General features: G+C 45.4%; 1 protein-coding gene across 2 annotated transcripts in view; it reads right to left on the minus strand.

Moving 5' to 3' along the window:
* The window catches only part of LOC110510810 (plexin-A4-like), a 482,439-nt gene that overhangs the window by 118,070 nt on the left and 348,908 nt on the right, over positions 1-15,461 (minus strand). For both annotated transcript variants that reach the window (XM_036957067.1, XM_036957066.1), the window contains exons 8-9: positions 12,336-12,435; positions 11,414-11,528 (exon numbers count right to left, since the gene is read on the minus strand). In XM_036957067.1, the coding sequence (XP_036812962.1) occupies positions 11,414-11,528; positions 12,336-12,435 (215 nt within the window). The remainder of the gene's footprint in view (positions 1-11,413; positions 11,529-12,335; positions 12,436-15,461) is intronic.

The raw sequence follows: 15,461 nt of genomic DNA on the forward strand, positions 1-15,461 counted from the left end.
AGATGGAGTAAAGGAAAGAGAGAGGCAGAGAAAGAGGGAGAGAGAGAGAGAGACAGAGAGAGAGGCAGAGAGACAGAGAGAGATGGAGAGAGAGAGGCAGAGAGAGAGAGAGAGAGAGAGAGAGAGGGAGTAAAGGAGAGAGAGAGAGAGAGAGAGAGAGCATGTTCGGCTCACTTGGCAATTGTGTGTCTAAAATTAACATCCTATCAACTCAGGTGAATGGCTGAGTAAAAATAGTCAGTTGCTGATGGAGATGAGAGGAGAGAATGGAGACAGAGAGACAGAGTGTCCTGATGAAGTGATGTGTCTGTGTTGATGGGTAGAGTCTACAGTCCTAATGAAGTTCTGTGTTGATGGGTAGAGTCTACAGTCCTGATGAAGTTATGTGTCTGTGTTGATGGGTAGAGTCTACAGTCCTAATGAAGTTCTGTGTTGATGGGTAGAGTCTACAGTCCTGATGAAGTTATGTGTCTGTGTTGATGGGTAGAGTCTACAGTCCTAATGAAGTTCTGTGTTGATGGGTAGAGTCTACAGTGCTGATGAAGTTATGTGTCTGTGTGTTGATGGGTAGAGTCTACAGTCCTAATGAAGTTATGTGTTGATGGGTAGAGTCTACAGTCCTAATGAAGTTCTGTGTTGATGGGTAGAGTCTACAGTCCTAATGAAGTTCTGTGTTGATGGGTAGAGTCTACAGTCCTAATGAAGTTCTGTGTTGATGGGTAGAGTCTACAGTCCTAATGAAGTTCTGTGTTGATGGGTAGAGTCTACAGTCCTAATGAAGTTCTGTGTTGATGGGTAGAGTCTACAGTGCTGATGAAGTTCTGTGCCTGTGTTGATGGGTAGAGTCTACGGTGCTGATGAAGTTCTGTGTCTATGTTGATGGGTAGTCTACAGTGCTGATGAAGTTATGTGTCTGTGTTGATGGGTAGAGTATACAGTGCTGATGAAGTTATGTGTCTGTGTTGATGGGTAGAGTCTACAGTGCTGATGAAGTTCTGTGTCTGTGTTGATGGGTAGAGTATACAGTGCTGATGAAGTTATGTGTCTGTGTTGATGGGTAGAGTCTACAGTGCTGATGAAGTTCTGTGTCTGTGTTGATGGGTAGAGTCTACGGTGCTGATGAAGTTCTGTGTTGATGGGTAGAGTCTACAGTGCTGATGAAGTTCTGTGTCTGTGTTGATGGGTAGACTCTACGGTGCTGATGAAGTTCTGTGTCTGTGTGTTGATGGGTAGAGTCTACAGTGCTGATGAAGTTCTGTGTTGATGGGTAGAGTCTACAGTGCTGATGAAGTTCTGTGCCTGTGTGTTGATGGGTAGAGTCTACAGTGCTGATGAAGTTCTGTGTTGATGGGTAGAGTCTACAGTGCTGATGAAGTTCTGTGTTGATGGGTAGAGTCTACAGTGCTGTGCATAAATACAACTCCCATCTCCTGGTGAGACAATTTTACTTTGTTAAACTGTGGGCTCAGATAAAGAAAGAGAGGAACTGAGTGAGAACACTGGGAGAGATAGAATGAGAGAGAGAGAATGAGGCAGAGATAATAAGAGATATTATATGGAGAGATTGAGCGAAGGAGAATATGGCAGACAGAGAGAAAAAACTAATAGAGAGAGAGACAGAGAAAGAGAGAGACAGAGAAAGAGAGAGAGACAGAGAAAGAGAGAGAGACAGACAAAGAGAGAGAGACAGAGAAAGAGACAGAAAGAGAGAGAGGGAGAGAAAGAGAGAGAGACAGAGAAAGAGAGAGAGACAGAGAAGAGAGAGAGACAGACAAAGAGAGAGAGACAGAGAAAGAGACAGAAAGAGAGAGAGGGAGAGAAAGAGAGAGAGACAGAGAAAGAGAGAGACAGAGAAGAGAGAGAGAAAGCGAGAGAGACAGAGAGAGAGGAAGAAAAGAAGGGGAGAGCAGATAAGGTGTCCTCTCGTTCCTGGAGTTGAGAAGTGAAGCGGAGCCGCCACGTTGGCCGATAACACTTGTTTGAAGTTCATTAAAAACCACTTGATTGGGCTACACTGAATGACTAGCTGGCTTGCATATAAAACACTTCATGACACTATTCAAAAAGTCATTATAGATAAATTACAGAGTGGCACAAATAATGTTTGCTTTACAAAACTGAGGCGATATGAATAATTTCTGTTGAAAATGGAGGAGCCCTATTTTCTGATAAGTCTGGATGGCACGCTATGTCATATACACTATAGTGCACTATACATAGAGAATACGGTGTCATTTCAGACAGAAACAAGGTGAACTGGAGGGTACGATCGGTTGTGAAGTGTCTGACATCATTTGTGATATCATTTTGAATGAATCCCTGAAGTAAGTTGACTGTCCAAGCGGAACAATTGTGGACTTATACAATGTACATAAAGTCTTTGTCTGTATTCCTGTTATGATTTCACAATAACATTACCGAGAGCTTTTAAAACATCCAATGGAAAGTGACTTCACACCTAGTCAATTACACGGAGAGCTGTAAAACATTTTTTCATCCAATGTAAAGTTAGAGTGTAGAAGTACTAACTTGTCAGGATGAGGATGATGTGATACACATCATCACACCTCACCACAAATCACACCACACCACAAATAAGACCTCACCACAAATAACACCACACCACAAATCACACCTCACCAAAGATCACACCACACCACAAATAACACCACACCACAAATCACACCTCACCACAAATCACACCTCACCACAAATCACACCACACCACAAATCAAACCACAACACAAATCACACCTCACCACAAATCACACCTCACCACAAATCACACCTCACCAAAGATCACACCTCACCACAAATCACACCACACCACAAATCACACCTCACCAAAGATCACACCACACCACAAATGACACCTCACCACAAATCACACATCACAACAAATCACACCACACCACAAATCACACCTCACCACAAATCACACCTCACCACAAATCACACCTCACCACAAATCACACATCACAACAAATCACACCACACCACAAATCACACCTCACCACAAATCACCCACAAATCACACCTCACCACAAATCACACCTCACCACAAATCACACAACACCACAAATCACACTACACCACAAATCACACATCACCACAAATCACACCTCACCACAAATCACACCACACCACAAATAACACCACACCACAAATAACACCACACCACAAATCACACCTCACCACAAATCACACCACACCACAAATCACACTACACCACAAATCACACATCACCACAAATCACACCTCACCACAAATCACACCTCACCACAAATCACACCATACCACAAATAACACCACACCACAAATCACACCACACCACAAATCACACCACACTACAAATCACACCACAAATCACACCTCACCACAAATCACACCACAAATCACACCACACATCACACCACAAATCACACCTCACCACAAATAACACCTCACCACAAATCACACCACACCACAAATCACACCTCACCACAAATCACACCTCACCACAAATCACACCATACCACAAATAACACCACACCACAAATCACACCACACCATAAATCACACCACACTACAAATCACAACCACAAATCACACCTCACCACAAATCACACCACACCACACCACAAATCACACCACAAATCACACCTCACCACAAATAACACCTCACCACAAATCACACCACAGTCTAAAGTTAAAGTAGCTCTCAGAAAGCCCTAAACACACACACACACACACACACAGTAACCGCTGCCTTAGAATACTATTACAAGTGATAAACGTCACTAATCACAGGCATACAACGTCTCTGGCATCATCTGTCAATCTGACAAGAGCAATGCCCATGACAGACTTAGAATTTTAGATTTCACTCTGTGCTCAGCCCCCCCCCCCCCCCCCCCCCCAACCCGCCTTTCAAGAACACCATCCACATATTCCACTTACAGCTTCACTCTATAGTACCTACACACACACACATACTGTCACGACTCCCACCGGCGGTGGCTCCCCTGCCTGTTTGGGCAGCGCTCGGCGGTCGTCGTCGCCTGTCTACTAGCTGCCACCGATCCTTTTTTCCTTTTCTGTTCGTTTGGTCTTATTAGTTGCACCTGTCTCTTATTTTGTTTCTTGATTCATGTCTATTTAAGCCTGTTAGGCCCGCCTATTGTTGTGCGGGATTGTTTTATGTTAGTCAGGGTGTGTGTGTTTGTGTTCCTGTCCGTTTGTGCCCTGTGTTGGGTCGGACTATTTTTCTGTCTATTTATCGCCTGTTGTTTTGGCCGTTTGGGAATCCAAATAAAGACGATTTCCCCAGTATCCTCTGCTCTCTGCCCTCTGCCCTCTGCTCTCTGCTCTCTGCCCTCTGCTCTCTGCCCTCTGCCCTCTGCTCTCTGCCCTCTGCCCTCTGCTCTCTGCCCTCTGCCATCTGCTCTATGCCCTCTGCCCTCTGCTCTCTGCCCTCTGCCCTCTGCTCTCTGCCCTCTGCCATCTGCTCTATGCCCTCTGCCCTCTGCTCTCTGCCCTCTGCCCTCTGCCCTCTGCTCTCTGCTCTCTGCCCTCTGCTCTCTGCTCTCTGCCCTCTGCCCTCTGCCCTCTGCCCTCTGCCCTCTGCCCTCTGCCCTCTTCTCTCTGCCCTCTGCCCTCTGCCCTCTGCCCTCTGCTCTCTGCCCTCTGCCATCTGCTCTCTGCCCTCTGCCCTCTGCTCTCTGCCCTCTGCCCTCTGCTCTCTGCCCTCTGCCATCTGCTCTCTGCCCTCTGCCATCTGCTCTATGCCCCCTGCCCTCTGCTCTCTGCCCTCTGCTCTCTGCTCTCTGCCCTCTGCTCTCTGCCCTCTGCCCTCTGCTCTCTGCCCTCTGCCCTCTGCCCTCTTCTCTCTGCCCTCTGCCCTCTGCCCTCTGCCCTCTGCTCTCTGCCCTCTGCCATCTGCTCTCTGCCCTCTGCTCTCTGCCCTCTGCCCTCTGCTCTCTGCCCTCTGCCATCTGCTCTCTGCCCTCTGCCATCTGCTCTATGCCCTCTGCCCTCTGCTCTCTGCCCTCTGCCCTCTGCTCTCTGCTCTCTGCCCTCTGCTCTCTGCTCTCTGCCCTCTGCCCTCTGCTCTCTGCCCTCTGCCCTCTGCCCTCTGCCCTCTTCTCTCTGCCCTCTGCCCAATGCTCTCTGCACTCACCACTCCAGGCGATTGTGACACATACTTAACCACTACAGCGGTGACGTCATCGCTGCAATCACCCCCCCCACTCCTCTTGTTTCTCTCTGAGGGTCCGGCCTGGTGTGACCCCCCCCCCCCCAGTAAATCCCCCTGGAGTGAGCATGTCATCACCTCAATAACCCCCCCCCCAACACCAACACCCATCACTCAAGGTGTACTCGAGGCCAAGTGCCTCTCAGTGGGCTTGATGACACCTGTCATATATCCCGGCTTGGATCCCAGCCTCAGATTTATAACGCCATTAAGCTGATATAATGTGTACGTGTTTATTCCCCCCTCCCCCGCTCCCAGTGATAAATAATGATGAGGACAAAAATAAACTGCCCCCCACCCTCTCCTTTGCTTGTCTCCCACACTTACAGCGACTCACACACACACACACACACACACACACACACACACACACACACACAAGCGAGCACAGGAAGACAGACAGATACATATACACTGGCACACACACACATACACACACACACACACACACACACAAGCGAGCACAGGAAGACAGACAGATACATATACACACACACACCCCCCCTCTCTCCACTGCTTTGCGTGTGGGTGTTCCCAGGCCCCTCCTATATCCTCTCCTGCCACCCTGGCTGTGTGATGTGTTGAGAGATGCTCAGTAGGCAGCTGCTGGCAGCTTTCTGTGGAGAGTGACTGACTCCAAGCAGAACAACAGAATAACTGAAGGGGCTCTTAATATGGAGTCTTCAGAGACGCCATTCTGTTCTGCAAGAGCTGTTTTTGTCAGGACAGGCTATTAAGACCTTGCAGAGGAAGGAAGGAGAGGGAGAGAAAGACCAGAAATTAACCTTTCTATTGTTGATCACCTAGCCTCACCCCTCAGCCAATCACTGAAGAGGATCAGAGAGGAGGGAGGGGGTGGCACTTCAAGGTACATCACTCTGCCTTGGGTACAGAGGAGACTGAATGCCCCCTTCACCTAGTCTCTCGCTCTCTCTCTCTCTCTCTCTCACACACACACACACACACACATACACACACACACACACACACACACACACACACACGGTGACTTTCCCATCAATCAATCAGTCACTCCCTGCCATAGCTACATTTCCCACCGAACAGCAGGGCACCTGGGAAGCAATGCTCTCTTCTTATGAAGACACTGTGTTGTCATCACACTGTATCTCAGTGTTCAGTAAAAATCCTCTCTGTCATTCTCTCGCTCTCTACCTTCTCTCTGTCTCTCTCCCCCTCTTTCCTCCCTCTCTCTACTGAGAGATTTCTAATCCCTGGGACCCACTTAGGATGGATAATTAGCAGCATGGGTGAGTTGTAGAGGATAGAGAGAGAGAGAAAATGACAGAGGGAGAGAGCAGGACACAGAGTGGGAAAAGGTGTGGAGTAGAATGTGGAAACTATTGGCAGAGGCTGCAGTGATCTGGCAGAGACAGAGAGAAAAAGTGACAGAGCGAGGGGTGAGAGAGAAAAGAATGAGAGAGAGAGAGAGAGAGAGAGAGAGAGAGAGAGAGAGAGAGAGAGAGATTGTGTGTGTGTGTGTGTGTGTGTGTGTGTGTGTGTGTGTGTGTGTGTGTGTGTGTGTGTGTGTGTGGAGGTGAGGAGAATCTTTAGCTCCCTGTCAGACTGAGACACACAGACCTGGTGGGCGATTAGCCAGGCCTCCCTCCAACAGGCTTTTGTTTTATCCTCCACCTCACAGCCCTGTGCAAAGACTCTCTCTCTCTCTCTCTCTCTCTCTCGGTATCTCTCTCTCTCTCTCTGTCTCTCTATCTATCTCTCTCTCTCACTGTCTCTCTCTCTCCCTCTCTCTCGTTCTCCCCCTTCCTCCGTCCCTCTCCCCTCCCTCCCTTCCTCACACTCCCATCATTCTTCTCCAACTCCCTCCCTCCCTCCCTCACACTCCAACCATTCTTCTCCATCTCTGTCCCTGGCTCTCTCTAGGTGTCTCCATCTCCCTCACCCTCCCTCCTCCCTCCCTTACACTCCGATCGCTCTTCTCCATCTCTCTCCCTGGCTTTTTCTGTGCCTCCCTCCCTCCCCGGGCTCTTTCTAGGTGTCTCTCTCCCTCCCTCTCTCTCCCTGGCTCTGTCTCTGTTCGTTCTGTAGCCAAGTCTCTGTTTCAGTGTTATTTGATACTATTTTGATGCCTATTCTCCCTGCCATTCATCCTGACAATATCGGTCAGTCCCCTTGTTCTTTTGTTTGAGCTTTTAGTTTTAACATGTGTTAATATCCCCACGTCACTTTTAGTATTTAACATGTGTTAATATCCCCACGTCACTTTTAGTATTTAACATGTGTTAATATCCCCACGTCACTTTTAGTATTTAACATGTGTTAATATCCCCACGCCACTTTTAGTATTTAACATGTGTTAATATCCCCACGTCACTTTTAGTATTTAACATGTGTTAATATCCCCACGCCACTTTTAGTATTTAACATGTGTTAATATCCCCACGTCACTTTTAGTATTTAACATGTGTTAATATCCCCACGTCACTTTTAGTATTTAACATGTGTTAATATCCCCACGTCACTTTTAGTATTTAACATGTGTTAATATTCCCACGTCACTTTTAGTATTTAACATGTGTTAATATCCCCACGTCACTTTTAGTATTTAACATGTGTTAATATCCCCACGTCACTTTTAGTATTTAACATGTGTTAATATCCCCACGTCACTTTTAGTATTTAACATGTGTTAATATTCCCACGTCACTTTTAGTATTTAACATGTGTTAATATCCCCACGTCACTTTTAGTATTTAACATGTGTTAATATCCCCACGTCACTTTTAGTATTTAACATGTGTTAATATCCCCACGTCACTTTTAACATTTGTTAATATCCCCACGTCACTATTAGTATTTAACATGTGTTAATATTCCCATGCCACTTTTAGTATTTAACATGTGTTAATATCCCCACGTCACTTTTAGTATTTAACATGTGTTAATATCCCCACGTCACTTTTAGTATTTAACATGTGTTAATATCCCCACGTCACTTTTAGTATTTAACATGTGTTAATATCCCCACGTCACTTTTAGTATTTAACATGTGTTAATATCCCCACGCCACTTTTAGTATTTAACATGTGTTAATATCCCCACGCCACTTTTAGTATTTAACATGTGTTAATATCCCCACGTCACTTTTAGTATTTAACATGTGTTAATATCCCCACGTCACTTTTAGTATTTAACATGTGTTAATATCCCCACGTCACTTTTAGTATTTAACATGTGTTAATATCCCCACGTCACTTTTAGTATTTAACATGTGTTAATATCCCCACGTCACTTTTAGTATTTAACATGTGTTAATATCCCCACGCCACTTTTAGTATTTAACATGTGTTAATATCCCCACGTCACTTTTAGTATTTAACATGTGTTAATATCCCCACGTCACTTTTAGTATTTAACATGTGTTAATATCCCCACGTCACTTTTAGTATTTAACATGTGTTAATATCCCCACGTCACTTTTAGTATTTAACATGTGTTAATATCCCCACGTCACTTTTAGTATTTAACATGTGTTAATATCCCCACGTCACTTTTAGTATTTAACATGTGTTAATATCCCCACGTCACTTTTAGTATTTAACATGTGTTAATATCCCCACGCCACTTTTAGTATTTAACATGTGTTAATATCCCCACGTCACTTTTAGTATTTAACATGTGTTAATATCCCCACGCCACTTTTAGTATTTAACATGTGTTAATATCCCCACGTCACTTTTAGTATTTAACATGTGTTAATATCCCCACGCCACTTTTAGTATTTAACATGTGTTAATATCCCCACGTCACTTTTAGTATTTAACATGTGTTAATATCCCCACGTCACTTTTAGTATTTAACATGTGTTAATATCCCCACTTCACTTTTAACATGGGTTATTTTTTGACATTGACATGGTTGTGGTCTGGTTACAGTTGGGACTGCCAATGCCGTTGGAACGAGTGCCAATTACATGAACATCTCTTAATAGTTCCATCCAATTCATCAGATAGATGCTGACAAACTCCTGCTCTGATCCAGCTCGTTAGGGGCCCGTTTGGCCAGGAAATCAACCTGGAGGGCTTTGATAGGTTTTAATATCATGAACACATATTTCATGGGTTTCCATGTCCCCCAGGGAGGTAGTGGGTAGAGGGTCCTCTGATGTGAAGGCATGTATGGTGTTGTAGCACGACGCCACAGGCAGACAGGGGGAAGACAGGAGGGATGGAGGGAGAAAAGGATGTGATGCCCCCCTCGTTCACCTCAGACAACCCCAGAAGACATACAGTAGATAAAATGGCCCAATGTTGGGAAAATAAAGCTTTTGTGAATCTGAATATACACTAGCAGCTATGGATTCACACAAATAGTGTTTATTCACATAACAAACGACATATCTGGGAGCGGGGAGCGTGTTCATGCTTTAGATGAGTGAGTTTTTACGTGGGGCTGTCTGCGGCCATTTTGGATTGACTTTGTTTTCCATGTCAACAACATGAGCTGAAAAACGGAGTTCGCCGGGCAATGCAACATCACGTTATAGTCTGAGCAGCTCCTGCCTGGCCACTCCCATCGGTTACCCAATGACTACAAAGCCCGGCGTGGCCTCCGGCCTAGCTAGCTTTAGTGATTCATCTTTGTGCATACTAACAGGGGGCTCAGTCAGCGGGAGGCCTCACGTCGCTCATTACAAAACATCAGCGGATTACCCAGATCGACTCCCTGAAATCCCTTCATTGGAATAATATAGTGAAATGCATCTATCCCAGGGTCGCCGCGAGGGGCCATCCCACTTGTCTGAGCAAAGTTGACATGTCATTGTCTTCGGCTTGGAGTGGTGGAGGGTTGGGGGGAGTGTGTGTGTGCATGTGTGTGTGCGTGTACGTTTATGTGTCTATGTGCGAGTGCACCCGCGCATGCGAGGCAAATCCATTAATTCGCAGTGACGTTGAACGTAGCGACAATCCCCGACCCCCAATCCCGAGGTTAATTAAATCCAAATTAAGCTCGTTAGGCGGACAGAAACACCTGCTTTTTAAAACAACAGTCAAACAAAAACATGTTGGGGAGAGATGTCATTAACGTGCTAATGCTAAATCCCCCCAGCTTTATTTGGGAGCTGGGGTTTTTGTCAGTCAACACAATGAGAAGAATCCTACTATTATCCCTGGGTCAATATTGACCACCAACACAAGTGTTAATTGGATCCTGAAACGCCAAGCTAAGTCTCACCTACTCTCGGAGCAGTTCAAAGAGATAATGAATATCTAATTATTATTTTTTTATTCCAGCTACGTTTATACACGTTGCATGTGCTTGAATCGCTCGGGGCAGAGATGGTGTTCTAATGTGGGATTCTAAATCATGGAGCATAAAACTCATCAAAAGAGGAAAACCCTCCCTGAGCTTGTTCCTGCTTGTCGTGGAGCGCCTGGCAACAGACATCAAGACAGGGATCTTCATCATGGATGCCCTGAGGGCCAGATTAACTACACAGTTCCTCCCCATGCTGCCCTACTGCCATACCTTCCATCAACACCACACAACCCATACACAGACAGACAGACACACACACACACACACACACACACACATACACACACACACACACACACACACACACACACACACACACACACACACACACACACACACTCCCAAACACACACACATACACACACACACCCTCAAGGCCGGTGTGGTGCCAGGGAGAGAATCCAGGTCTGTTGTGTAGCTCATCATGCTACACAGTAAAGATGTCTAATTACAGTGAGTCCTGCTTCAAAGGGAAAAGGCCAGTGCCAATACTATTGATAATTCACATGAAATAAGCTGTCATTGGGAATAGGGCTGGGAAAAGGAAATGTTTCATTTTTATTAGATTTGGTGGGTCTGTAATCATCTTGTTGGGCGTGGAGGATAAGCATAGGAAGCCTGAGCCAGATATATCAGATTAAGTATGGTACTGTAGCTGACTCCTTTGCCTTATGTGATGCAGGATATACAGTAAGTATGACCCTATCATAAAAACTGTATGTTTTCTGGTTTATAATGATATGATCACTCACAGACTGTATTATTAAAGATATTCACAAGTGAACCAATGAGGACGCTACATCCTGAATCTCAATAGCCAATGAGACCATAATAATCATAATCAACTCATGTTTACACTTGACCCTTGACCTCTGAAATTACCTCTGGCTTCTTGACTCGTCCCTCCTGGAAGGAGCAGGTGCGTGGGTCGTGGGTGCAGTCATGTCTGTATTTACACCAGTGGCACTGGTAGGGGCTTCTCACACATGACAAACACCTGAGAGAGGAGAAGGAGAGAGTAGAAGGAGAGAGGAGTATGAGAGAGGAGAGAGGGGAAGGAGAGAGGAGAAGGAGGAAGTGAGAGGAGGAGAGAGGAGAAGAAGTAGGAGAGAGGAGAAGGAGAGAGGAGAGAGGAGAAAGAGAGAGGAGAAGAAGTAGGAGAGAGGAGAAGGAGAGAGGAGAGAGGAGAAAGAGAGAGGAGAAGAAGTAGGAGAGAGGAGAAGGAGAGAGGAGAGGCGTAGGAGAGAGGAGTGGGAGAGAGGAGAGAGGAGAGAGGAGTAGGAGAGAGGAGAGAGGATAAGGAGAGAGGCAAGAGGCGAGAAAAGAAGGATGAGGAAAGAAGAGTAGGAGAGAGAGAGGAGAAGAAATAGGGGAGAGGAGAGAGGAGTTGGAGAGAGGGGAGATCAGAGAGGAGAGAGTATGATAGAGGAGTAGGAGAAGGAGAGAGGAGAGAGGAGAAAGGAATAGGAGAGAGGAGACAGGAGAGAGCAGAAGGAGAAAGGAGAATAATAAGGAGAAAGGAGTAGGAGAAAGGAGAGAGGAGAGAGTAGAAGGAGAGAGGAGAGAGGAGAAGGAGAGTGAAGAACAGGAGAGAGGAGAGAGAGTGAGGAACAGGAGAAAGGAGAGAGAGTGAGGAACAGGAGAGAGGAGAGAGACTATGACATTACTTGAATATTCTTTAGTTATGGGTATCAAACATCAATGATATGTTACAGTTTATAATTAAATTTTCAACACTTACTTTAAAAAAAATGTAATAAGCGTGTAATTCTGACTGTAATTGAGACTAGACATGTAGACTTACGACTTGTGGACGCTGCAGTTGTAGAAGACAAAGCTGGTGTTGGCGAAGACCAGGCCTGTCTCCTTGGACTTGAGGTAGAGCTGAACTATCTGGTGATCAGCTGGAGGGAGGGAGGGAGCATACAGAGAAAAACACTATGAGCAGGGTTGGACCACACCAACATATTAGATCACCTGGGATGTATTCACTAGCAAACAAACAGAACCAAACGGAACATAACGGGGAGAGACCTATCTGAATTTGTTGTACAGAAACTCTTGTTTTTGTTGTGAAATGTTTTCCGTTGCAAAACGTTTTTTAACTGTTTGCAAAGGTGTGCACTAATGATTACACCCCAGCGCACCTCAACCAATGGGAGGGGCTGACTGATTTTATGTCTATATCTACTATATCAGAGATGTACTGACTCTAGGATCTCTAGTCTGAATTATATATCTACTATATCAGAGATGTACTGACCAGTATCTCTAATCTGAATTATATATCTACTATATCAGAGATGTACTGACTCTAGGATCTCTAGTCTGAATTATATATCTACTATATCAGAGATGTACTGACTAGGATCTCTAGTCTGAATTATATATCTACTATATCAGATATATACTGACTCTAGGATCTCTAGTCTGAATTATATATCTACTATATCAGAGATGTACTGACCAGTATCTCTAATCTGAATTATATATCTACTATATCAGAGATGTACTGACTCTAGGATCTCTAGTCTGAATTATATATCTACTATATCAGAGATGTACTGACTAGGATCTCTAGTCTGAATTATATATCTACTATATCAGATATATACTGACTCTAGGATCTCTAGTCTGAATTATGTATCTACTATATCAGAGATGTACTGACTAGGATCTCTAGTCTGAATTATATATCTACTATATCAGATATATACTGACTCTAGGATCTCTAGGTTAATGGAGGGGTCTACAGAGACAGTCTGTCTGCTCCTGTTCTTCTGTCTGGTTTCCTAATGAAGGACTGTGTGTTAATGAAGGTGTCTACAGAGACAGTCTGTCTGCTCCTGTCCTTCTGTCTGGTTTCCTAATGAAGGACTGTGTGTTAATGGAGGGGTCTACAGAGACAGTCTGTCTGCTCCTGTCCTTCTGTCTGGTTTCCTAATGAAGGACTGTGTGTTAATGGAGGTGTCTACAGAGACAGTCTGTCTGCTCCTGTCCTTCTGTCTGGCTTCCTAATGAAGGACTGTGTGTTAATGAAGGGGTCTACAGAGACAGTCTGTCTGCTCCTGTCCTTCTGTCTGGTTTCCTAATGAAGGACTGTGTGTTAATGGAGGTGTCTACAGAGACAGTCTGTCTGCTCCTGTCCTTCTGTCTGGCTTCCTAAGGAAGGACTGACTCCATGTTTAATTCAACAGGCCGACATAGACATCTCCTCCCCCAAAGACAGGAAGAGAAAATTGTCGTCTCCCTCCCTCTCTCTGTCACTCTTGTCTTCTTTTACCCTTCTTCGCTGCCTCTCTCTGTCGCTCCGGTCTTCGTCTCCGTTCCCTCTCTCTTCTCTCTGTCACTCCCGCTCTCTCTCTTTCCCTCTTTCCCTTTGTGTTCCTCCTGTCTTCCTATCCCTCCTCTCTCTCTCCCCTCTCGCTCTCTTGCTCGCTCTCTCTCTAACAAAAGGGGTGAATCGTTCATCAATCACGGTAAAGTGTGGCTGACAATGAATCTGTCCTAATTAGAGCACCTAAATGTTACCTTGATGCCTGCTAGGCTGCTATCACTAGCTCACTACCCCCTCCCTGCAGGGCCCCTTGGCCTCTCTCTCTCTGACACTGCCTGAACAAGATGGCTGCCTAATGAGGCACTCCATCCCTATCCATTAGTGTGGTGTTTCCTAAAGGACAAAATACACAGACGTGTGTGTGTGTGTGTGTGTGTGTGTGTGTGTGTGTGTGTGTGTGTGTGTGTGTGTGTGTGTGTGTGTGTGCGTGCGTGCGTGCGTGTGTAAGAAGTGGTGTGGTAATTAGTAACCTTGCCTGAAGACTTGTGTCAGCTCATCGACCTAACGCCTTTAGCTCAGCAGCCTAACACAGTCTTGCTCCATGCAGCCAAGTCAGGTTTAATCTCAGACAGTCACATACATGGTAACATGTTACTGTGGCATCAACAGCTTTTTGGGGAGGCAGGGTAGCCTAGTGGTTAGAGCGTTGAACTAGTAACCGGAAGGTTAGCGAATGTCTTTTAAATAGTTTTCTCTACATCAGACTTCATAGTGAATGAACAGGAGCTGGAGAGAAAGCTAGCCTAATGTAAAGGTCGTACAAATCTGTCGTTCTGCCCATGAACAGGCAGTTAACCCACTGTTCCTGGGCCGTCATTGAAAATAAAAATGTGTTCTTAACTGACTTGCCTGGTTAAATAAAGCTAAATAAATAAATGACATGATGTTCATTTGGCATAACACTGAACACATGTTCCTAATTCCCCTGAGTACCCATTACTCTATCAGTTATACATCTGTGCATAGGTTGTGTGTGTGTGTGTGTGTGTGTGCAACAGGATGTGTGTGTATGTCAGTGTGTGTGAAGGGTTAGGTAAAGGTATTGTGTATAAGTAGGTGAGTGGGCGTGTCTGTTTCGTGTGTGTGTGTGTGTGTAATTGAGTCCGGGTTTGGTGTGAAGGTGTAATAGTCCATGTACACTGTAAGTGCCCCCTCCCCCGTACTGTAAGTGTGTCCCCCTCTGTACTGTAAGCAGGGGTTTAGTGTGTGTTAGGCCTCAGTGGGTCCCTCAGCCCTGTAATTTCATGGTGGCCTGCTTGCCCCGCTCCCAATACTTATAGGTGTTATTATTCATGCCATGCTGTACACAATCCCACCGTTGGGCTCTCACCCATCTGAGGCCACTGCCAAAAAGCCAGTCATCTGCTAATTTAGCTAGTGTATGGTTATCCTAGATGAGTCCCAAATGGCACCCTATTCCCTATGTAGTGCACTACTTTTGACCAGGCTCTGGCCAAAAACACTACATAGAGAAACGGGTGGCATTTGGGACGCAGCCTCAACATCAACAATAACAATGAAAGTGTCCATGTGAATGGCCTTTCTCTCTCTTCTAAGGCCTTTAGTCCTTCCCACCTTTACATTGGGCCAGCA

The sequence above is a fragment of the Oncorhynchus mykiss genome, chromosome 21 (genome assembly GCF_013265735.2).
Source record: "Oncorhynchus mykiss isolate Arlee chromosome 21, USDA_OmykA_1.1, whole genome shotgun sequence".
NCBI classification, from domain to species: domain Eukaryota; kingdom Metazoa; phylum Chordata; class Actinopteri; order Salmoniformes; family Salmonidae; genus Oncorhynchus; species Oncorhynchus mykiss.